This window comes from Lepidochelys kempii, chromosome 15 (genome assembly GCF_965140265.1).
Source record: "Lepidochelys kempii isolate rLepKem1 chromosome 15, rLepKem1.hap2, whole genome shotgun sequence".
Lineage (NCBI taxonomy): Eukaryota > Metazoa > Chordata > Testudines > Cheloniidae > Lepidochelys > Lepidochelys kempii.
Genome location: NC_133270.1, coordinates 9,252,443 through 9,277,372, shown reverse-complemented (window position 1 = coordinate 9,277,372; position 24,930 = coordinate 9,252,443). Strand labels below are relative to the sequence as shown.

The window sequence follows — 24,930 nt, the reverse complement described above, 5'->3', positions numbered from 1 at the left end:
TATCCCTAGGAAAGCAAAGCAACTGCAGAGTCCAGGTCTGATGACAGGTTTCAGAGTAGCAGCTGTGTTAGTCTGTATCCACAAAAAGAAAAGGAGGACTTGTGGCACCTTAGAGACTAACAAATTTATTTGAGCATAAGCTTTCGTGAGCTGATGAGAGATGCATATAGGTGAATGTAATCAGCATTGTGATAGCTTTAGAGCTGGTCAGGAAGTATTGTCCCCACTCCCCTGCAAATTTGACTAAAGTCTTAGTTATTTTAATTTCCACCAGTTTTTCAGGTTTTCATCAAGAGCAGGAGTTCGGTTTTTGACTCAGAAATGGACTCCAGAGATGGACTCTCTCCTCCCACTGTCAGTTTTCCCAGAAAGTTTTGCAACCCAGTTCTAGATAACTCTGCATCCCTGACAGCCTCACCTCACATACAGATCAAGCAGGAGGGGTGACAGACCAGAAACTTGTGATGTTCCACTGAAGAGTGCCCTTGGGGCAGATGTGCCCCTGAAGTTTACCTGTGGAATGTCCTAGTCCAGGCTGCACCACTAATGCAAATGAAACTTCTAAAACTGGAGCAGGCGAGAGTAAGCACCTAAAGCTAATCCCATAAGATCAAGATCAAGATCAAGCTTCTGAGACACACCATGCTTCCCGGCTACACCGCACAGCCAGGCTAAAATAAGCCCCTAAACGATATTAAAACACACAAGAGGAAATGAGCTCCTCAACACTAGACCAGACTTCTGACTCAACTGAGCTCCCCAACTAGATACAAGCAACCACACAGCTAAACCAGACTTCTCCCCAAGCTGTCCTTTCGAACGAGTGTAAGTGCCTCGTTCCTGGAGCAGGCTGTACACTCTCTTAACCCCACCCCTGGTAGGAACAGACCAATCAGTCCCTTCCGCCTGCCGAAAAAAAAGTCTTGTAGCCAGCCAGAGCCCTTTTAGTTTTGAGCAAATGCCACTAACCTGTTGCCCCAAGGTAAAAAAGGAGGAAAATCTGCAGTTGCAAACAAAGGCTAAAATTAGTCTCTGGGGTATTAACAGGAGTGTCTTATGGAAGACCCAGAAGGTAACCCTCCTGCTCTACTCAGCACTGGCGAGGCCTCAGCTGGAGTACCGTCTCCACTTCTGTGCACCCCCATTTAGGAAAGGGGTGGACAAATTGGAGCGAGTACAGAGGAGAGCAACAAAAATGATCAAAGGTTTAGAAAAGCTGACAGTGATGATAGTCTTCAAATATGTTCAGGGCTGTTAGAAAGAGGCTGGGGAGCCATTGTTCTCAGTGCTCATGAAGGTAGGACAAGAAGGAATGGGCTTAATCTGCAAACAGGGAGATTTTGATTAGATGTTAGCAAAAACTTTACAACTCGAAGGGTAGTTAAGCTGGAGCAGGCTTCCAAGGGAGGCTGTGGAATCCTTGTGGTTGGAGGTTTTTAAGTCCAGGCCGGACAAACACCTGTCAGGGATGGTCTAGGTTACTTGGTACTGCCTCAGTGCAGGGGGCTGGATTTGATGACCTCTTGAGGTCCCTTCCAGTCCTATCTTCCTATGACTTTATGATTTTTTTCCTGGAAAGAGCAGTAAGAAGAAGAAAAAGGAGGTGTATCCCTACTGCGTGTGCTGGGTAATCAGGCTCTTTTCCTTATTGGGACTTGGGACTATTAAAAGATTTTAATACAAATAATGATGACCCATTTAACCTCTGATGAACCTCCCTCCTGGGTCTTCACAGTCCGAGTCTGCAATAACTCTCATGGTGTTCTGACCGCGTGTGGGGCAAGGGCACGGCGCTGGAATGGGATCGTGTGGGAGTTTCAGATCAGAAAACAAGCATTGTGGCCTTGTGTGGGTGTGCTGTTCAGCAGTGGGGGAGACGCATTTCAGAGAGTTCTGTGTCCCTCTCTGGGCCTCTCCCTGTGTAGGGCTAAGCCAGGCATGCCTGGCCCTCTGCATGGCAGATTCAGGCCCTCACACCTTGTTTTTAATACCAATGGAGGGCACTTTCTTGTCCTTCTGAAAGGGAATCATAGCAGCAGCAGGAAGGTATTTGGTGCTTGGCCAGCTTGTTCAAACATTGTTACCAGCTCTGGGAGTTCCCGGGGTAGGCAGTGAAAGTAGGGGCTAGTGCATTTTCTCTTTAGACTTTCATAAGCTTGGAGGCAAAGGTGTTGTCCAAGCCCCCGTGTTCCTATGAATCTCTGTGAGTGCTTTTCCTCTTGAGTGCCTTGGGAGCCTGACCAAAGTGCACAGAAAAGAAAAAACAAACAAGCTGGGACTTAAGCTCCTTGTGGGAGTGTAATGAGAAATATGTGTGTTGGGGAGCCATGGGGCCAGTTAACAGGACATAGCTGCTTCCTTCCCACTGCACCACCTGTTGGTAGAAAGAATCAGCTGTGTTTAGCCATCTGTTCTGGACGACAGGTGGGGCTTGTTCCCCTAATAAGAGTGAGAGGCGTCACTTTACCGAGTGCAGCCTTGGAGGACCCTGTGCTTGCACAGGTGTAACTAGGGCAGCATTGGGCTTGCAGAATCTATATGACTGATGACTCTTGGTGCCTAGGCTGAGGGGTTCCTTGTCTGTTCTTGTAAATGGATCATGCTCCCCTAGAGTAGCTGACAGGGGGTGTTGCTGGTCATAGTAAGACCATGGTGAGCAGGGCCTTGGGTGGTCTCTGTGCTTTGGGGAGGATTTCCGCTGTGGGCAAACCTGGTGGCCTCCTTGTCATTTGTGGGTGACATACACCTACTTCTTCCTGCTCCCCAATGGGCTCCTTGGAGACTTGCTCCCCTCCCAACAGATGGCTTCTGCTGTGATCTGCCCAGACAGGGGAGTGAAGTGACTAAAGTGAAACAAGGGCAGCTGAATTGCTGTGCTGAGTGCTTGCAGCAGCCAGAGTTCAAAAACGATGAAGCAGTCGTTCCACTGTGTCTGTCCAGCTCTTTCTAATGCTCCCATGAGAGCCGAGGGTTAGCAAACTTCCACGCAGCCCAGCAGTGTGGTGTGAGTGGGGAATGTCCTCAGATGGCCTGGGTTTATCCAGGTGCAGGGGAACAGAAGCAAGTCCTTGTTGTCCAGAACAACTACCCAATTTGCAATGTTTGTCCTCTTACAAAAGTCTTGTGGTTTTTTTTAAAGCACTTCTTACGTAAGAATAAGAAACCTTTTTAAGGGGCATCATCGAGTTAAATATTATACTTGGGTCAGGATGTCTTTTTACCTGCTCTTCTAAGCAACATGTCTGATTTCGAGCCCTGCAGGAGATTGGACAGTCAAAGGCTCTACCTCGCTTGTCCTTGGGTGGACTGTGCCCTTTGTGTGCGGTCAGTTTCACTGGTTCCCTGGGAGAGGTGTTTTTCAAGTCTCAGAAGGACACTGTCCCTGCTGGGCTGGGAACGCTGAGTGCGGCTGTGGGTGCTGCGCTGGCAACCGGAGGCCCCAGTCAAGATCCGAGTCCCATGGTGGGAGGTACAGCGCCTAGCACAACGGGATTCTGATCTTGACTGGGGCCTCCGGGTGCTCGTGCGGCACCAACCATGTGCTGGGTGTTCCTCCGAGCGGTGCTTTGGGTCTCTCCCAGAATGTCACTGGAGCAGTGGGTTCTTATAAAAGATTGTAAAACCATAAAGCTTGGCAGGGGGGATTCGGGGACAGACGCCATACCGGACCTGACCGCTAATTTTAACAAAAACGGACTACAGTTGGAGTGGAGGTGTGTGTCTTTTAGGAAAAAGGCCTTGTGAAAAGAACTCGAACTACTGTGTTCGTTCCGACCTCTTTCCCCCTCTCCCCCATTTTTCAAACACTGCTGATTTTAAAAGGGCTCTAAAGTCAGAAGGGGAGGAGGAGGAGCAAGCACCTCTAGCGTTCAGAGTCCTTGCATGTCTGAGCTCACCCACAGGGCCCTTTAGGGAATGGGACAAGACACACTTCTTGTGCTTCGGTTCTGTCCTTGTTTTGGGGTATCCATTGTCTGTAACTGATCTGTGCAGGGTTAGGAGAGTAGGTGCTATAGAAATCAATAAAACAGTCAGCAGCTCACACGGCAGCTCGTGTGCTGGCTTCTGCTGCTTTGGGAGCAGGTGTCAGCCTGGTGGAAATAAAGGAAGAGTTTGGAAACCCCAGCCTTTCTTTCAAATAAAGTTACAGATCCCCTGGCTGAATTTTCACCCACTTAGGGCCCAAGCCTGCAACCAGTTTCCCTAGTGATGTCCGTGGGAGTAGTCATACTACTTATTTATTGGTTTAGCTTTAAAATAATAAAAAGCCCATCCAAGAGACTTGGTGCTCTAACACATCATTAGCAGCACAGTAAAACTTCAGCAGTATTACAGTGACTATTTGAATGGGAACGCCTTTCCTTTCCAGCTGCCCCTCTGGGAAGCACCCTCAGCCCTCTCCAACCACTTTTGCAGAGTGCCCAAAGGTCACCAAGACAGGCTGAGAATGGGGCCAGGAGCATCCTCTGGTCTATAATGCGGGTGGGGAGGGGGGAGGAGGGGATCTAGCTCAGGTGCCCCTGCTGGCCATAGCTGTGGCCGTATGACATGGGGAGAGAGTCCATCCCTTCGGTAGGCTGGTCCCAGGCTTGGAGGAGCGTGGGTTTGAGCACTCAGTCCATTGGTGCCCGTTTCTGCAACAATCGGAGCAGAACGGTTGCTGGCAGCCAGAAGCTGAAAACCTCACATCCGTTTCAGAAGTGCTCTGCCAGTGCGATGGTCTGACCATGCTCCCCCTGACTCAACGGCAAATCTGTCTTTGACTTTGGTAGTAGCAAAGTGGAGCCCTCGGTTTGTGAAGACCAACTGCAGGGTGGAGGGCCCAGTTCTTAAATGCTGATGGCACTTGACTCTCCCAAGGATTAATAAGCATGTCTCTGGGGTGAGATCAAGCAGGGGGAAAGGTCAGCCTGGCAAAGGAGGTTTTGGAAGTACTTTAAGAGCGTGTCTTCTACCTCACTGATGCCTGTCATGTCACTGGTGGGATGTTGGTAATAGAACTTGCTTCCCTGTGACTTGTTTCAAACACTCTTCTGCGGCTTCGAACTTGAGAGAGGTGAGATGAGCCCAACAACTCTTCCTTAAGGGGACACTGTCAGGTCAAAAAGCATAGGCCTGATTCCTGCCTTGTATCGTTCTGTGCGCCTCGTGCTGCGGAGTTGTTTCCACCTGTGCACAGTGGGTTCAGACTCCCAGGTTGGCATTTCCTGCTGGCAGCATTGGCAGGGCTGTAAGCTCGCTTTGCACTGGGGTGAGGACTGCACAAGATACCAGGGCATGGAGAATGGGGCCTCACGTTCTTAAGAAGCAGATACCCTTCAGGCGATTTATTCAGCACCTTCTGATGATTACAGCAAAGGAACTTGAAACTCCAGCTCTCTTTTCACAGTTGGTGCTGCTTGTTTCCCTTTTGCCCGGAGTGCTGAACTAGACAAGTCAGTTTCACTCTTGGACTCTCGTACAGAGCTTCCCAGCCCTGGGGATCACTGGGATCTTTGCGGAAGAGATCCCCTCTCCCTGACCTGTGCAAGCAGGTGCTATCAATGGATTACTCCACTAGCGCCACCCCCCCATCCCAGGCTGCTACTGACCGGCTCCACTCAGGGCTCCTCAGTAGCTGCCATGGGTGCAACCCTGCTGGAGCCAATTCTGCTTCATGCATAGATTGTCCTCAAGCGGAGGTGGGAACAGTTCTGCAGAGATGCTGCTGTCGAATCTTCTGCTCTTGGTCTTGCTCCTCCCCGTACGCCAGGAAAGGGGTATCCCTAGAGAGCACTCCCCTGTGTCCCTGAAAGATGAGCTCTGCCTGCAGGAGAGCCCCTTGCGGGATGCACATGGAGGAGATGCTTTGGCCCAGTGTCTCTACTGAAGCCTAAAGTAGAGCCGTGAGGCTCCACCTGGTTAGCTAAGGACCCCTGCCCAGGCCCGTTGCTAGCAGGGGACGTGGATGTGTGGTTCCCCTTTGCTGGCCAGCAAGGGAGACCAGAGACCTGGAGACAGCTTTGTGGTTGGGGCGGTGAGTTAGGCAGCCCCGGACTCCCAAGCTGGATTCTCCTTGTGGGTAAATCCACCAACTTCAATAGCATGACTGCAGATGTATAGGCTGGAGTGTAACAACAGGATCCGGGTTCCTGCTCAGCTGCCCCCTTTTCCCAAGTCTCCACCTTGACCCCAGACTTGGGAAACCCCATGCCTGCTCATATTTAAAGCAACTATTACAAAATAATGTTCAGTCCTCAGTTAGGATCCCTTATTGATGCTGGCAGCCCAGTTACGCTGCATGCTGCCGACCCCCTGGACCTGGCCAATAATACCATCCCATCCGAGAAGCGAGCAAATCACTTCACAGCAGAAACCTGGAAAACCTCACTTTAAAGACTTGCTAGGAGTCTGCACCTGTCGTGTCTCCTTTGCAGCCCCTACTCCTGCTCTTAATATCTTTTAATTCCCCCCATGCCAAAACCCACAGTGTACATGTAATCTAGGTCACGTTTTCCTAGTGTTTACATTGATGCATCTCCATTAGCTGGAATGATGTTCTACCTATGTGAGTGGAGAGATTGGCCCAAAGGACACACACTGTTGCTGCAATGCTAAAGGCGATATTTATTACTGAGGCAGCAAAAAAACCCTTAAACTATACTTGACAAAATAAATGAACAAAGCACATTGAGTGATGCATTACGCTAGGTTTTTCAGTTGTGTTCTTTTAGTTGTTAGCCTGCAAAATGTTAGGTTTTCTGGTGTGAGTGTGTGTTAGTATAAAAACAATATTCACTGATCACCCAGGAGCATGCTAGGTGTTATGAATAAAAGACACAGTCAACGTCTCAGAACTACCCATGTCAGGCCCTGAGTCTGCATCACGGTCCGCTAAAGCAGGCCCCCGGGGCAGTGCAGTGTCATGTTGGCTAATGGGACTTGGTGAGGATTTGTGCTTGTAAATCCTGGGGCACAATGGGGCCCACAGAGAGATAACAAGATGAGACAAACCAGAGGGACGTGATAGGGGAACAGGGCCAAGTATTACTAATCCAGTCCCTGGGTTAGCTGAGTGGCATTGCACATATCTTGTGGGGGGTATTTTTGTTGGGTTTACTTGGGGTGTTTTTTCTAATCCTTGCCAATTGCCTTTTAAAAAAAATCCCAAAAACTTTAAGGTGCTATTTTGATCTCAGCTCTCTCTAACTCTAACACGTCTTTCCATGGTCCAGTTATGCAACCTTTACATTGGCGAGCACTTAAGCTGCAACGTAAGGGTAGCCAATCAAGCTCTGAAGTCAAAGGAAGTTCTGCCAGTGACTTCACCGGGAGCAGGCTAGCACTCACTATTTTTAGGAATGCCCTGGGTTTTACCCTTGTGGTTTTTGTAGCGCTGCACGTCACATTCATAATAACGCATCAAGCAGGGGATGCTGTGGAAATGGGAAATGTTCAGCCAGGCATGTATGATAGCTTAGGGCCACCTAGCGTTCCACAGAAGTGGCACAGAATCACCAAGCTGAAAGCCAGGAAAGGGAATTGCAGAGGGTTTCTTTCTGCGATAGTGTCTTAAATGAACCATATTATAAGCTCTATTTCAGTCTAACGCGGCCAGGTACTTAGCGTCGTTCCAGTTCAGAATCTGAAAGTCTTTGTTGGCTAACTGCAGTTGTCAAGGGTGGCTGTGGAATGCTTTGAAATGTGACATGGAAGGTCCTAGCTCTAAATGTATGTGTGACCAGCGAGGAGAAATGTAGGTCTGTCCGTGCACCGAGCACCAAAAGCCCGAACGGCTACCCCAGTCCCCTGCAAACTGAAATGTTGGGCTGATACCTGGTGGCAGACAAGTGTTACATTAAGGGAGTGTCATTATCCCATTTTACTGAGGCAGAATGTTCCTTGGCTGAGGTCATGCAGCAGGGCCGTGGCAGAGACAGCGGCAGAATCCAGGGATCCTGACTGCCAGCCCCTTGTTCTGACCAAGAAGCCCTGCATCAGAGATGGCCAGGGCTGAAAGTGAAATTGCTCCTCAGGGCAGGGAACACATTCTTTGAGTCGCACCAGGAGGCACGTGGTGAGGTGTTGACAATAATAGTAATGAAGGGCTTTGATCCTGCCAGGCACTGAGTGCTGCGGCCTGGCCCAGCAGTGCACATAAGGGAAGCGTAGAAAATTTGTCAGGAGTCACGTTGCCTTCAGTGGGAGTGCTCAGCGTCACCCAGGAAAGGAAGGGAGCAGCCATGTCTCCACTCCAGGGCATTCTCTGGGAAGGCAGGAGCTGTAAAGGGAACCTGTAGGGCAGGTTTTCAGAGCTTCCCATGGCGTGGGGCACTCAATTCCCAACTGAAAACGGAGTGTCCCTGCCTCGTCTCTGGCGGCAGCAGCTCCACTCCTCTCTCTGCAGGTGCTGTCAACATGGAGGCTGAGCTTGGGCTGAATTTAACCTTGGATGCTTGTGGCACCCACTGACGTTCATTCAACCCTCTGTGGTCTGCACGTGAAATGCACCGGTGCTGCCTCTGCACTGTAGGCTCGTCAAGTCTCCTGCGCTGATTGTAGACGTGGGCCCTGGCAGAGGGAGAGTTGAGCCGTTGGCTGCCCTGAGGACCGTGCGGGGATTGCGTATGAAATCTGCCACTGGGGAGTGGGCAGGTGTGAACTGACATGGCTCTGCAGACGCTCGATCCTTAGATGAGCGTCTGCAGAGCTATTAAAAGAGGGAGGGGGGTGTTTGGATCCCTGACTTTCCAGTGGACAGTCCTGGGCTCCCATCCTACAAACTCTGATGCACACAAGAGTTACCCACAGGCACCAGCATTTGCTGGATGCGGGGGTCTTTCCAAGAACAGCAGTACAGAGCTGGCATTTCTGGAACAGAGCACTAAGCAAGGGGTGGACCTTCCCCTCCTGCTAACTCTTCTTGGGACCAGGAAGAACCAGGCGTGGGAACGCTTACCTGGCAGGGGAGATACCATGATCACGAAGGTAGTTTTCCCAGGGTGAGGCTCATCCATTGCACTGCGGGTGTGCTGACCCCTGTGATTTCCCCAAATGTGGGAAACTCAACTGCATAATTTGTGGCAGTGGAGGACTGTGTCTGCGCTTTCCCCTGGAGAAGAAGGGGGAAAAAAAAAACAACACTGGAAACTTGGCGTTAGTAGTTTAGGAGCTGATTCTGACTTGTGTTGAGCAGCATTTTGCTTTATGAACAGTGCCCCTGACTTTAGTGAGGCCAGATGCAGAGTAAGACGCTAGTCGGTGTGACTGTGGGGGTTGCAGTGTGTATGGCAGGTAAGGACTCTGACCTCTCCAGCGACACGTGCCATTCTCGGCCATGCTGGGGTTTGGTTCCCGCAGGGCTGTGGGGTTGGCACATGCTCTGCATGGGTTTGTGCCTATAAAGATGCAAATCTCAGGAAATATATGCAAATTAGCAATCCCTGGGGAGGTTGGCTGGCAGGTGTGGGATGCAGTGTTGAAACTCTTCAGTGTTAAGTGACTGGTTGCCCTTTGTCTGCAAAGACGGGGGACATGGTAGCTTTGGGGAAAAGGGCAATGTGTGTGTGTTTGCTGTGTGCTGGCTGCCTCGAAACGCCTGTTCCCTTCTCTTCCAGAGCAAGCTGGTCAAGTACTTCAGCCGCCAGCTCTCGTGCAAGAGGAAGGTGGCCCTGCAGGAGCGCAATGCCAAGCTGGAGGGCTTCCCTCAGCTCCTGCACTGGTTCCGCATCGTGGACATCCGCAAGGAGGTCATGGAGGTAAGGAGCCTGCATGCACCCCTCAGCCTGGAGCTCCTGCCTCTTGCCTCTCCCTGCAAGCTCCACCCAGTTCCCTCCCTCCACCTCCTCATTGGTGCCTCCGCGCCTTCTTTCCTGGGGTGCCCCATTCCCCCCTCCCGCCTCCTTGTGTGCTTCCCCTCCTGCAAATCCCTCCTTAGAGCCTGCAATCCTGCCCCCGCCTCCACACTCAGAGCAGGGTCTCTGGCTTTCTACGTGTCCCAGGTGCTGAGCTCAGGGATGGAGAGAGATCACTCGCCACCGTGAGGCCGTACCGTACAGTCCACGCACAGCGTGGCCTAAAGTCTCTGCTCCCGCTGGGCACAGCCAATTCCCAGGCGCACGAGGAGCTCCTCTCTTTTTTTAAAAAAAAAGAACTGAGGAATAAACCAAACCCAGCCCCTGGTCCTTGGCCATAGCGTTCCCCGGGCTGTGTGCCCTGACCCGCTCTCTTCTTCCCGCAAACAAGCCTGTAATACAATCTGAGGCGGAAAACGCCCCTTTTCAGAGGACGGCCTGGTTGCTCTCTTGACCTGGTGGCTCAGTGGGATAAGTGGGTTGAGTTCTCTGAAGTGCCGAAGTGACTCAGAGCCTGTCTGCACTGGGGCTGGAGGTGTAACCATATCAGTGCTCTCTCTGATTGAGCTGGCGTGCTGAAAATCGTGCAGCCGGGGCAGCAGGAGTCGGGGGCTGGGCTAGACAGCCCAGGACGATCCCCTCCCGAGTCCATAGGTGTGTACTCAGGGCAGCTAGCCCCTCCCATGCTTGTGCTGCTCCGGCTACCCTTCTCTTTGTAGCATGTCAGCTCCATCACGGGTAGCTGTCGTCTCCAGCTGGAATTCCCAGCTCCAGGGCAGACACTCCATACTTTGGAAAACATTACTGAGCAGCAGTTAGGAAATAGCTAGGCTCGGGGAAAGCACAGCCTGAGATCTCAGCAGGGCTTCGTCTTCCTGAGGTTGCTAGACAAATTAGTTTCCTGGAGTTTAAGGCCAGAGGAGACCATCAGGATTGTTTCGTGTGGCCTCCTGCATCACACAAGTCCGAGAAAGTGAGCTGGTCATTCCTGCTCTGAGCTCCATTACTTGGGGTTGAACTATATAGTGTATGTTTTAGAAATATTTTAGAAGTTTCCTGTGTGTGGATCTTTCAGATGAGACCTTAAAAACCAAGGTCCTGTCTTGTCTGTATGGAATTAAATACCTTAGGGCACTAGTTTCGCTAAGGGTGGGATTATGTCCCCATTCTCTTGTCCAAAATATCCCCTTCCTTTTTGCTTCCCCTGCTGTGGTGCAGTGTTCAAGGTGCTGTTAGCAGCTGCCCTCCAAACTGCATGGATTGAAGCAGAGGTCCTGTAGAAATATGTGACCAGGTAAATATAGACTGTATCCTTAATGCATTTGCACAAGAGGGCAGCGGTAAGGTTCTGCAGCTGTCTCCTGTGTAATTAATGCTCTCCTAACACACTCTTTTTTGGTAGATAGAATTATCTCTTCCCCTCCCTCCCCCCACACTTTAAAACATGCTGTCTGTATGGGTCTTTGTATGGATTTTTATGTAAGGTGCCTGTCCAGAGGGCTGCGGGGCTCAGCTGACTGGTGATGGGGCAGGGAATGTTCCAACTTGAGGTCAGTGGCTCATATCTGGCCCCCCTTGAAAGAGACTGAACGTGCTGCGTGTGAAGAGGTCTGGTGGTCTGTGTATGGTTCTTGGTGGGGAGGTGGCCAGGTTACAAAAGCCAGCAATACGCCTCGCCCATTGCCTGGCAGAAAGAGGCTACGGAGAAAACACCCTTTGCATTTCAGTAGCACCTTCTAGGCAAGTATTATGGTTTGCGACTCCCTTTGAAGCAGGTGGCCTCGTCATACATGAGGGAAACCGAGGCACAGATGGTCTGAGTGGCTTGTCCAGAGTCACAGAACAAGGTAGTGGCAGAACTGGGAGCAGAAACCAGGTCTCCTGACTCCTCATCCTCTGCTCTAACCACTAGGCTCTCTTTCCTGGACACATGCAAACTGCTCAAGCACAAAGCTGGCAGCGCGTGTGTGCCCTTCTGCTGAACTGGCCCCCAAACTTCTCTGCTTCAAGTTACCCTCTAGGCCCTATGGGCTTTGATCACTTGTCTTCTACCTACCCAGCTCCATAGCTCCCTCTTCTTCTGGCTGCTAGACGAGGGCAGAGGTCATGCTACTACTATCCTGGTCCCTGCAGCTGCTTCTCTTCCAGGCTTCCCACATTAGGGGCTCCTGAAGCCCCAGGGCCAGGCACACCTTGTGAATGCGGCAGCTTCAGCGAGGTGGGAAGCCCCAGGGAATGGGGTGCTGTCACCAGAGCCGCCAAAGGGCCGTGCAGTTGTGTCTGCTGCTGCCTCCAGAGCGGGGCCAAGGCTTCATGTTCCTGAGTGCATGATCCCGTGAGGCGTTGAAGCCCCTTGCAGAAGGCACTGAGCCCCACTAGAATCCAAGGACTGTCCCCGATTCCTCCCCTCTGAGTGCCTGTCTCTAACTGTGCGTCTCTGGCGAGGCTGTAGGAAACCAGCAGAGTTGGAAATGTCCTGAGTCCCTGTAATATTTCATGCTTACACGGCACCTTTCATGCAGAAGGCTTGCCAAAGCGCTTCACAAACCACCATATATATGTAAAGAACCAGTGAGATGCAGCCTGCTCTGGGGAGGAGCCACCCTGCTGTGCAACACTGGGGAGAGGAGAGATTTTAGCCAAGGAGACTGAGGCAAAGCCTTACCTTGGGAGACATGCTAAGTGTGCTTTCGTGTCCTCCCGGAGCAGACAGGACCTTGACCTTTAAGGCCTCATTGAAAAGATCAAGGCTCAGCAAACAGCAGGGAATCCATTTATTGGAAGGGTTGAACCGGCTCTGGTAGGATTTGAACCTGTGACTCCAGGGAGTCAAAGTATTGAAAATTCAATACCTCAGCTACGAATCCCCATCCACATTAGGAGCAGCCCTCCCTGGGCTGGCCTGTCCCCGTTCACACAAGACCCCAGGAATTAAATGCAGCCGAACCACTGGCTGAAGATAACAGGATCCTTTTTACAATTAGATTTAAACACCTAGTCCCTATTTTGTAACCCCTAACTGGGGTGTAAGCCCCATGTTTGCCAGAGCTGGATTTTCATCATGCCTTTTATCAGGGTATTTAGTCTTTAGAATTAAACTATATTCTCCTCTTTTGTTTGTCCAGTGCTGCATTGGTTTCCATTGGGCCACTGTTATCTCTGAGTCCCCTGCTCTACCTGGCTCCCCTAGTGCAGCCCACTGAGGGTGAGAATCATAGACTCTCAGGGCTGGAAGGGACCTCAGAAGGTCACCGAGTCCAACCCCGGCTCAAAGCAGGACCAACCCCTACTAAATCATTGCTGCCTGCCATGGGGTGACACAGCCCGTCTAAGGGTGTGTCTGCACCGCAGCTGGCAGGGAGCGTTCCAGCCTGGGCAGACAGGCTGATGCAAGCAGGGCTCGAGCTGGTGCAAAAAAATTAGCAGTGTGGATGCTGCGTATGTATGCGACCCCCGGGGTCGAAGCGGCAATGCCCACACCACTATTTTCAGTGTGCGAGGGTGAGCGAAGGTAGGGTGTGTCTGTCTGCCCCAGGCTGGGAGGCCCGCTCCCACCTGCAGTGCCTGGGGGGACCGGGCGAGGGGGGAATTGTAATTGGTGGTTGATGAACACCCAGAGGGCTTGATGGACATGATCTGTACCACCTGGGAAGAGTGTGGTCAGGTGGAAGAGGGAATTTAGGAAGGGGAACAAAAGCCAGGCAGGGGAAGAAGGCCCAGGGGAAGGAAGTGCTGGATCCCATCTTGGGAGGATGGGTTGGAGCAGACCCAGCGTGCAGGGGGTATAGCTGCAGGGGACAGGATCAACACCCGCAGTAGGCCTTGGAAGCAGGGCCAGGGCTCAAGGGAAGCTGATGCTGTGAGTTAGGGGCCAGAAGAAAGCTCAGCAAGCAGCGTCCAGGGCAGCGGTTGGTGCGCCTGAGGAAGGGATGGAGAGGCCGGGTGTGGAGGAGGTGAGAGACCCAGACCCCAGCAGCAGAGGGACAGGTCGTTAAGTTGAGGACTGCTTGGTGGATGAGGCTGGGATGGGAGGGAAGCCCCAAAGGGACAGCAGGGCTTCCTGCCATTGGCTGGAACGTGGGGGAAGGGCGCTGTGACACTGGAAGGGCGACGCTGCTCCAGAAAGGGCTGGACTTTAGGGGAGCCTGACTGGAGGGCCAGGTCCCAATCGCAGGAGCCTGTTGTGAAACCCACAAGAGCCGGCAGCCTGCCACAGACCAGCTTAGAAGTCCCTTCTAAATGCTGAATGAAGCGAGCCAGCGCTGAGCCGAGTGGGGCACCCATTCGCTGCCTCCCTTCCTTCCACCCTGCTGCCCCACTCAACACCCCTCTCTCAAGCCAGGCTTCTGTGCAGCTCTCCTAGCTGTCCCGGACGGCAGCTCCTGCCTGCTCGCGAGCAGCTGTGTCCTGCCCTTCCGCAGCCACTGTCATTGAGGATCTCCGAGTGCTTTCAGCATACTCCGGGAGCCAGGGCAAGGGCTTACTCCCATACTGCAGAGGGGTGGCAGGGGTACCGTGGTTCAGAGCGAGCTGCTTGCTCCGTACCACATCCAGGGCAGACTCAGGAATGGAACCCAGGAGTCCTAACTCCTAGTTCCCCGCTCTAACCGTTAGAGCACACTCGGGACCTGATTCAGTGTGCACATCTCCTGCTAGGCCACATTCAGCCTTAAAGGAAGCAAGAAAAAAATCCCACTGGAGTTACCGCCTCCCCTCTCCAGCTGGCAGGGAAAAGCACAGGAAGATGGGGGAGCTTCCCAAGACAGGCCGGCGCTGCAGGCCAGACAACCCCAGAAGAAAACGATTGCCCAGAGTTCAACTCTTCACCACCTCCCTCGTGAGCAAGCCCTTTGGCCTTCTCTCTCCTGGGAGTGAGGACTCTCTTAGCTCTCCAGCCGTGGCTGTCGCTCTTTGGCCTCCCAGCTCTTGGTCAAGTCACTTTGCTGCTGGTTGCCTCACTTTCCTGGCTGGTGAAACGAGGCTGGGGTACTCAGCCTGCCTGCCAAGGCGGCTGGGCAGGGTAGCTAACGGTACCGCTCTGTGGGATGGCTGGGCTTCCTGTCTCGGGGCAGTTGTGTGTTTGAGCCCTACAACAGGCATGGTGGCAGTGGTGGGGAGAGGTCGGTGCTGAGGAGGTTGTGGCAAGAGGGCGGAAAAGGGAAGCAAGCTAGTCTTTTCCACTCTTCCCCATGAAAGTGGAAAAGATGGCTGCACGTCACCAGAGTTTCCACCAGGGGGCAGAATTGCTTCACTAACGGACTGTTCTGCACCAGTCTGCCTGAGTCCTGTTGCAATACTGAACTGCGGAATGGAGAGATTTCTAGATTTCTCACCGTCTCGGAAATGCGGGGTTGCATTTTCAGTGGTGCGGCGGCTCTGCGATGCCACAGCAGCGAGAGGCAGCGTTGTCTAGTGGTTAGGGCCTGGGGGCTGTAGCTAGGACCTTTCCTGACCACACTACTGATTCACTTTGTGAACCCGGGCAAGTTGCTCAGGCTAAAATGGTTACGTGTCTTTTTCCCCTGGGACCCGTCAGGCCTGACTGTCAGAGGTGCTGAGCACCCGAGCTCCCATTGACAGTGGCTGGAGCTGTGGGTGCACAGCACCTTGGTAACTCAGCCCCACAGCGTCTCCAGTTTGGTAGCTGCTCCGTGGGCTCTTCTGAAGATGTAGGGTAACCTTTTCCATGCTTCAGACTCCTGCCTCGGTGCTTCAGAGCCTTCAATCAGAGGGGTTACGGGAGGGCCAAGCCTTGTCCTGCCGTGAGGTAGCCACCAGCAATCTCTCTCAGGGGCTTGAAATGCATTAAAACGAATGGGAAACCATTGGCAAATATTCTTCTAACTGCACTCTGCAGGCCAGGGCCTGCCTGGCTGGAACACCCCACCAGAGAAATGCCAGGCTGGCCTGGCATTCATTCCCCAGGTAACGCCAGGGGCAGGGTTGGACAAACGCAGTCCAGAGTCCTGGCACATGATGAGGTGGGGCATCCCCATGGCTCCGTCCCCCTCTCAGAGGCATGGCTAATGGCATGGGGTCTCCTTTCTTCTCCTAGGAGTGACAGCAGGGTCCCCATTCCATGGATGGGAGAGAAGTAATGACAAGAACAGGGGTCCATCCTCTCCCTGACAGGCAGGGGGTTCCCTCAATACTTACCTCAGCAGTGGGAGTGTGTCTGCTTGCTGCTTTCCTTCCCCTACTCCACAGAGTCCTTAGTCAAGGTGGTGTGGGTGTGGTTCTCCAGAGCAGTTGGTCTGGGAGCTCACACTACATTGAGGTGCGGAGTGCAGTTCACACCTCTCCAAGCTATTGTTTCAGGTTCTTGGCAGACTCAGGCGGATGGGAATATATCAGCTACACTCAAGTCACATTTTCAGGCTTTTCTGCTCAAATCTGAAGGCTGGAGACTTTTGTTTTAAAGTGAAAACTGCAATTCTGATGCAGTCATGATGCAGTCACTGTAGGCGTGGGCTTGGCTAAGGCACACATGCCAGCTTCAGGGCCTCTGGAGTGGGGGGGAGTAAGAACTGAACTTCTCAAGGTCTGACTTGAGTTCAGTTTCTCTTCTAAATTTTGCCCCAGCACCAGCTGGATCAGCCCTGTGGAGCCCCGTGTTAGAATGGACTGGAATCCAGCGTAGTGCAGTGCCTTTCCCACTGCGCTGTCCCAAAGCGCTTGCCTTGTCAGGGGCGACTGCTTTTTTTGTTGGGCCCATCCAGCAAGGTGCTAAACACCTGCAACTCCCATCGACCACGGTGCGAGCTGAGAGCACTGTGCACCCTGTGGGGTGGGACCCCTAATGGGCTGTAGTAGCTCAGCCAGTAGAGATAAATGTGCCTTTATGATGCTTACTCACTTTGACTGGTATGGTCTCTCTTTCTCTCTCTACAAGGGTGGGTCAGTATTTCAGAGGTGCGGGCACTGGGGCATAGAAAGGAAAATGGACCAGACCAGGGTCACGTGGCGAGTCACTGGCTACATGTGGTACAGAATCCAGGTCTCCTGGATTCCAGACAGGGCTGTAATAGCTCAGAGTGCTTGGCAGGTTCACTGTGCTGGTGTTCTCCCCACCTCTTCCCTCAACGGGCTGTGGGGTTTTTAACTTCTGCCAGGACAGCAACCTGAGACAGAAAGCTGGGATCTTGGTTAGTATCTTGTCTACATGAGATCAGAAAGCAGCTGTTTGGCTCTGCATATTTCCGAGGCAATGAACCGTTCCTTAATGCCGAAGCTCCCTTTTTAGGAAATCTATCAATGCAGCTGTAGTTTCCTCCGGGATGAGAGTGGAGAGATTTCTTCCTGTGTGCATGTAACCATCTACAAATAATTGAAAATAGTATAATAAAATTTCCAATCCCTACTCTGCACTGGTCCACAGGGTAATGACGTTTACTTGGAGTGTGTTTTTCATCCACTAGATATCTCTGGGCGGTATAGAGTTCCAGGTGTGATTGGGTCCTGGTAAACAACATGAGACAAAGCTGGAACTCGAGTTGCGTGGAAGCCTGTTTACATGTGCCAGTAGATGGTAGCAGGTTTCTTTCTTAAGTGCCTCCTCTGTAGGAAGGTCTGTGATTCCATGTGTCGTGGCACAGGGGACGGGCTTTCCTGTCTCTATTTTCTGAGACTGATTTGCAGTCAGCTCTCAGGATGCTTCTCCCTCCCTCACCCCTCTCCTGTCTCTCATCTCTAGGAAATCACCCCTGGCCAGCTGAGCCTGGAGGACCTTCTGGAAATGACTGATGACCAGGTCTGTGAGACGGTGGAGAAGTTTGGGGCCAACAGCGAGGAGTGCGCCCGGCTGAACGCCTCCCTCTCCTGTCTCAGGAGCGTCCACAAATCAGGTGAGGAAGGGCTGTGCAAAGCTTGCTGCTTCTGCTGGGTCCTGCGGGCTCACTCATCTGCTGGGGAGTCCTTTGAATCTCTCTTAGAGCCCTAAGTGTTCCTTCTCCCTCACCCCTGTATTGACCCCCCCCCCCCCTTACCCCTGGCTGAGTGTGAGTCTCTTGGCCAGTCTAATCAATGTTAGTTCCTAGCTGGCTGGAGAGGATGGGCCTGCTGTCACTTCATGCCCTCCAGCACCGCCCAGGTGAGCATCAAAGGAGCTGGTGGTTTCCATCCAGGTCCTGTTGTGTGCAGCACCTGGGGCACCACTTGTTGTCTTGGTTGGAAGCTCCTGTGGCCTGCGTCCAGGCTGTGAATAAGCAGAGACTGTCAGTCTCTAAAGCTGTCAATCGTGTCCCTCTCCCTCATGCCTGGGGGAGATGATGGTGAGGGAATGCTCTGCCAAACCTCTCTGGATGGGGGCGGCTCAGTGACTTGCCCGTGAGTGGAAATGCTGGGGACACATCTGACATGGTAGTGCGTGGCCTTGCCTGACCCTTGCCTGTGCTGGGAGCTGTTCTTGTCTCCTTACCAAGCTGATGTGTTCACGTTTGGCCTTTCTTTCTGGATGTTTTCTGCTCCCTTCTGGGATGTGAGGATCCGGAGAGAGAGAGAGAGAGACATGCGCGCTATCTGGGAGCAAAGCAGTTGGTGATCAAAAGTTATGACAATACAAATACAGTGAGGTCTGAGGCCATCTGTCTCTCACAGCTTTGACAGCTCAGAAGGGGCCGGTCCTGGCTTCAGCTCACCAGAGACCAGGTTGGTAGTGCAATATGGATCTGTAGTCAGATCTGGATCCAAACTACCTCAAAGCTCAGGAGTGACTTGTCCCCAGGGTGCTGGACCATCTCTAGTCTGGATGTTTGTGAAATGCCCAGGACGTACTTCTGGTTTGGCCAACACCATGTTGAAATGTGACTCTCTGCTGGGGCTGCTGTTCTCCAGCCGTGTCATGGTCCTGTGTGAGCTCAGGCAAGTTGCTTAGCCCCAGATCCTGCAAACGCTTGGCTTGACACACTGAGTTGTCCCAGAGAGGCCATGAAGGGTGCTCATGGCCTCAAAGCTAATCATGTGCATAAGTGGGTGCAGCATCGGGGCTGTTGGCTCTCTGTTCTCCTGCTGGGAGAACTCGCCTATCCATCTCCCATGGCTCGGAAGTTTGCATTGTCAATGTTGGCAAAGCAATTTGGCATCTTTGGTGATGTGATAGAAGAGCCAAGTATCCTTACAGGGCAGTTACCCACGCTGGGGCTGTTAAGTACAAGCATGCAGCTGCAACAGGGCTAGGGGAAAATCTCCCCCCGGCTTGCTCTCTGCCTGGTGAAGTTCCCTGCACTTAACGGGAAGAAGGAACTATCGTGCTGTAAGGAAACGTTCTTTATTTAGCTACATCAGTCTTGGGTAAATCTGTGCTCCAAGCCTCCTTCGTCTGTCCCGCAGAGGGCACCAGAGGTCCTTGACAGCGCCCTTCTATAAGGATGTGATACCTTTGCCATCTTCATGTACAGCAGGCTAACTAATGCATAAATGTGGAGCCAGGCTGCCTGAGAAACCAGAGGGGTTTTGCTGGAACTGAGGTTTCCTCCTAAAATGCGAAGGCCAAATCCAGCCTTTGCCTTGCATTCAGTGGGCCTCTCTGGATTTACATGAACCAGCGCTGAATTTAGCCTGAGATCTTTACCGAAAACGAGTCTTGCTTAGTTCTAATCAGAAGCTTCATGCTGGGCCTGGTCCTCCAGGCCCTCCTATGAGTTCTTGTCTGTTTGCCTGTGTTGGGCCTGCAGGCTGGGCCTCCCTGTTCTCCAGCTGGCAATGAGTTTGGGCCCAAGGCTGAAGGCCTCTATGTGCAGTACATCCACTATTGAACTTCAGCAGCTATTTTTGTTTGTGTTCAGTCCTCTTTCCCCTTAAATTCCACCTGTCTCGACAATATCTGGTGGTAGAGAGTTCCACAGGGTAACTGAGTCAAACAGTATTTCCTTTTACATCTTTTAAAGGTATCTTCTTAATTTCAGTGAGCGTTGCCACAGCCCTGTGCGACCTTCTCTGCCCCATTCGTTCTCCTATATACCTGGATCTCCTTTAAACTAAACAGCCCCAGCCTTTTAAATCTGTTCTTGTATGGAATCTCCTTGGTGCCTCAGTTTCCCTGCCCTCCTGTGAACAGCATCTATAGCTGCTAATAGTAGAATGTACTTCCTGCTCAAATTAGCCCAAGAGGTTAATTCTGCAGAGACACCCTCTGGTGCCTGGAGCCATGCTCCAAGGACTCCTGGTGTTTGAAGGGGGCAGCTGGCCAGTTACATCAGGAAAGGAGGCCAGTCCGGCCGGGCTGTGATAGGTAGGACAGTACTGTGGCTCCCTGTCTCATCTCTCACTCATGTTTGGTCAGCTTCTTTCTCTCTGATTTCCAGTATTTCATTTGCACCCACCAAAAATCTTTCCCAGCTCAGGCTGTCTGGGGGGATTCACAGCGGCATTGCAACCCCCATCCCCCAGGGAATAACTCCTGCAGGCATGGGGTCTCCTTAGCACGTTTTACATCTGGTGCTCAAACCTCTGTACAGCGCGGGTAGGTTTCACTGTACCCAGTTTCCACGTAGGCAGCCAGCCAAGCACTTTGCAAGTGGCCACTGATTTGGGTGCGGCTCGGCTTCAGTCTGATCTTTGAGGTGCTGAGCACCTGCAGCGCCCGTCGACTTCAGCTGGAGCTGTGCTGTGAGCACCTTTAAAATGGAGGGCCTGTGTGTGATGTTGGGCAACCCCAAAGTGGAAGTGGCCGAAGTCAGTGGGCACTGCTCCATACTACGTGTAAATTACTGCCCAGGGCTACCGAGCAGCAGCAGGCCAGTGGCAAAGCCGTGACTAGCACCCCGGTCTCCTGACTCCCAGTCCAGGGCCCTACCCAGGCAGAGCCATGACTCTGCTTTGCCAAGAGAGCCGGCGTACGGATGCCGCTAGCAATTATTCTGCCAGGTCCTCACCCTTGCTGACACCCAGTAAAAGGCTGCACCGGGCTGGTGCTACCCGTGCCCCGGTGAGCCCTGCCCGAAAACGTGTGCCTGCCATATAAGGCAATGGAAGCGGAAGGCGAATTGGCACAGGCTGCATCGGTAGGGGTGACACCGAGCAATAGGTAGCACGCCTTTTGAAGCGGTGACAGGAGCCCCCATCCCAGCAATCTGGCAGTTGGAGTTTTTGCTGCCTTCCTTAAATCTGTGGTCCCTGGGCAAGGAGGAGTTCCCTATCGTGTAAATGGTGGAGGGCAGCTGCGACCAGGAATGTGCACTGGGAGCAGGGGGAATGCGATGGAAACACTTGTCTCAAAGAAGAAACATCTCTCCCTCTTGCGGCAATGCTAACAAGATCCCAGAAAGTAGCTGATTGGGTAGTGCTCATCCAGCTTCCTTCCTCTACCAGGTCGCTGTCCCCATTGGGAGGGCTTTCCGCCCTCATGTGCCATGCATCCTCTCAGCTGGCTTGTCCCCTGCCGACAAGCTGATGGGTTTACTTGTATAGACGGTTCCTGCAACGCTTTCCTGCTCGTGGTCTGGGAAGGTCTTCGCTCCATTTCCCTCTCCTGCGGGAGTAGCCGGAGTTCTAACCCACAAACGCTGTTGGTCTCAGGGACTCCCTGCTGACTCTGGAGTCCCTTCTGGCCCCTGGCATGGAGCGTGAACCAGTGGCTGTCTCTGGAGCAGCCTTTTAAGAGTAGTCCTACGGGAGTCTGGGGACGGGCAGGGAAAAGTCAATACAACCTGCTCCTGCATTCTCCAGAGCGGGGTGGCCTGTAACCCTCCAGTCCCTGCCAAAAGTTGGCCCCTGGCCGTCGTCCTGCTGGGATGTGCAGACTCAGAGTCCCCGGCCCCAAGCATGGGACGAGATGATGTTGTTTTGGCTGCACATTCTCCCCCCCATGCTTTCATCTGGGGGGGCTGGGGAGACCGCCACGTGGGGACGGAAGGTGCGATCTGCCTCACTGTATCTATTGCTTCCTTCCTAACATCCCTCTTTGGAGTCTCTCTGACAGCGGGCAGGTGCGCTACGCGGGGTCTCTGGGTGGCAGCAGAGGGCGCCCTGGGACAACGAAGCTTCTTTGGGCGGATGAGCTGGAGCGTGGCGAAGTTGCAGCTCCCTTAAGAGATGTCTACTCTGCAGTTAGGCACCCCCGGCTGGCCTGTGCTGGCTGCCTCGGGCTTGTGGAGCTCAGGGCTGTTTAATTGTGGTGTACGTGGCCGGGCTCTGGGACCCTCCCACGTCGCAGGGTCCCAGAGCCTGCACTCCAGCCACAGCCCAACCGTCTACAGTGCAGCTAAACAGCCCCTTCGCCCGAGCCAGCCGGCACGGGGCAGCTGCAGGTTTTAATTGCAGTGTAGATGCACTCTTAGGGCTCTGCACTGCTGTACATGGCTCCTCTTGAGCTCTCTCTGCAATTGGCCTGTAGAATATTCTTGGGGTTCGCTCTGACGTGTGGGGGGGAAGAGGGAACCCCACCAGGGTGATGAAACCACTGCCTCCCTCTTAACGATGTTGGATGTTCTTGTGCTTGGATAAGGGCTCTTCTCCCCTGCTCCCTCGACCGCAGCCTATGGCCGAGTCTGAATTTGTGTGTGTGACAGCAGCTGGGGGTGTTGCAAGTCTGGCCTTGTGACGTCCCTGTAGAAGGAGGAGATGGGAGGGGGGTTGTTCACCCCAACGCTAAATTCCCACCAGAGGTTTTTCTAAGAAGCAAATCTGCACCTGTGAGGTAGCTGTGGTCTGCTACCTGCTACCTGTGGAGTGCAGAGCCAATGTGTGGAAGTGGGGTTTACCCCAGCGTTGCTTAACTGGTTAATTACCGAATGGAACTGCACTGCTGCGAACCGCCCTGCCCCCCTATTTACTAGGTAAAGCTGCATTGCTAGAACCTTGCTGTGCACCGGCGTGATGTAACTATGAGGATGTAACGACACTGGTGTGTACTGGTGAACCCCCGACACCCGTGCACTCAAGGGGAGCCCCCGCAGATTTGCCTGGGTACAAGTGAGATCAGCCATCCGGCCAAAGTAGTGAAAGCAACTGTGAAAGGTGAACTCATGCCTGACATTTCCCTCCAGCACAAGTCTCTTTACCATGGTTAACTCCCTAAATCCAAGCCTCTCTGGTGTCTCTGCCCTCCTTCCCTTTGGCATTTTGGCTAATTCTTCCCGATATTTGTCCAAGTGTATTGATTCTTCCCCTTGGAGCCCACTGCCGGACTTGAAATGTAAAAGGCTCCCAGCATTCTCTTTGCTTAAATACCTTCTGCTTTTAAAGCCTTCTGCAAACAAATACCGTTCACCCTCAGTGAGAGCACTGAGCCCAGAAAATAGCAAGGACGCTGTCCATATGTTCCAGTCCCTGTGCTCCCTGGATGCTGGCTTTCTGCGGCTCCTGATCGGTTTCGCACATGGGGAGCAGACATAAGGAGCATCAAGTATTCTGCTGCAGTGGCATTTGCATGTTGAAAATTCTCAGTATCCTTTGCTTCCTAGGATCCAGTGTAGGTCCCCTCTGAACATCCCAGCACGTGACTGCAAGAAGGCAGAACCCTGCTGCTGTTACTTGTGCTCTGGTTATTTAGGGACAGATGTTGGCGGGGAGGAGGGGAAATGCTGCAGGGTCAGGAGACAGTGTACAAGGAGAGGTGCTTTCTAGTGGTCTGAACACAGCAGTGAGAACTAGCATTGCTGGATTCTGTTCCTGGCTCTGACAGTGAAATTCTCTCTGCTGGGCAATTTACTTAATCTCTGGGCCTCACGCTTTCTATCTGCAAAACTGGAGATGATGATCCTTGCTGACCTTCCAGGTGATGGTGAATTAGCTAACTGGTGACTAGCACTTTAGGAACACGTAGTGCTCCAAATGGTAACTTGTATTACTGTAGCTGCATTTCAGGGGGTGGGGGGACAGTATCAAATCCCAGCTGTGTTTTTCCACACTCAGCCACCACAGAGAGGGCAGTAATTAGGCACATTGACAGCCTCCCCAGGATTGTATTGGTGCTAGAAATGTCATTCTTTACAATAAGTGCTCCCCTCCACCCCGAAAGCCGGCACCCGCTGGGTGGGAGGGAGCCAGTCTTAGGAGGCGGTGTCAATCCTGCAGGTGAGTAGTGGCGTTGGAAATGCTGAGCTGTTTTTTGCGTTTTCAGGGCACCCAGACGGCTCCCAAAATTGAGTGGAATCCAGCAAATTGTTTTAACTAAAAAGATGGAGCTTCCCTCCGCCCCCAAACGGTCAAAGAGTTTGTTTTGGACGTTTTCAAAGGGAGCCGTTTCGAACTGACCTTTTCAAAACCTTTCGTTTGACCCGAACAAAAGAGATTTTTTTGTTTGGGTGCGAGAAACTGGGAAAAATCAGTTTTGGTTTGAAACCAACTGTTTTTTTCCCCACCCGCCCCTCGGATATTTTCAGTTTAGCCACAGAAATGAAAAGTCAATGATTCAGTCCGCCTAGTGCCTAGTTTTAATGGTAAATCCCGGGGCGCAATGGTCCCCATTTCATCCCTGGTATATCGAAGTCAGTGGAATTACACCAGGGATTAATCTGGCCCAGAGTCTTTTTGCATATTTTCATTTTACTCATACGCCCAGCAGCCTCCAGTGCTGCGTGTCAGCAGAGCCATGGGAAACCGCTAGGTCCCCACCTTGTCATGCAGACCTTCGCCTTACTGCTCCAGGGTGTTGTGCCGGGCCATCCAGTGTCACTGGTCCTCGTTCTGGGGGCAGAATAGTTGTGAGGAGAGGAAAGCAGATGCAGTTGCTGGAGGAAAAGCAAACCACCATCCTGTAGCTGTTCCAATGGTTTCTGGGGCCAGGCCTGCTGGCTGAGCAGTGCTGTGTGTTGGCACGCAGGTTCTAGATTCCTGGGTGAGGAGGGGCTGGGGGAACATTAAGGCTGCAGTGTGCCCTGAGAGGGAAGGTAGATCTGATATCCCCGAGGAGCAAAGCCAGTTTACAGATCAGTAATTGGGTATGCAGGGAGTCCTGGCCAGGTGGGAGCCACCTGCTGCCAATCAAGCTTGCTGCCAACTCTTGCTTTTTCTTTCTTTGCTTCAGGCAACTGTCTGTTTCCCACTGACCATTCCAGGAGAGAGCACTGCAAAGCTCCGGGTTTCTCCAACTCCATGTCCCAGGAGAGCACACAGACCCCTGGTAACAGGAGATGGAAAAGACACACTTAATTGGGGG

The 24,930-nt window shown here is 52.6% G+C and overlaps 1 protein-coding gene and 1 non-coding gene across 5 annotated transcripts in view; both read left to right on the top strand.

Annotated features, from left to right (window-relative positions):
- KSR2 (kinase suppressor of ras 2) overlaps nt 1-24,930 on the top strand; it is a 283,471-nt gene that overhangs the window by 21,982 nt on the left and 236,559 nt on the right. For 3 of the 4 annotated variants that reach the window (XM_073312611.1, XM_073312609.1, XM_073312610.1), the window contains exons 2-3: nt 9,597-9,737; nt 17,527-17,677. In XM_073312611.1, coding sequence (XP_073168712.1) covers nt 9,597-9,737; nt 17,527-17,677 — 292 coding nt within the window. Of the gene's footprint in view, nt 1-9,596; nt 9,738-11,071; nt 11,128-17,526; nt 17,678-24,930 lie in introns of those variants that run through there. The other variant, XM_073312612.1, reaches the window with a different exon arrangement.
- Nucleotides 8,931-9,094, top strand: LOC140899030 (U1 spliceosomal RNA). Its single transcript, XR_012155196.1, has one exon. It is a non-coding gene; the product is annotated as a U1 spliceosomal RNA (small nuclear RNA).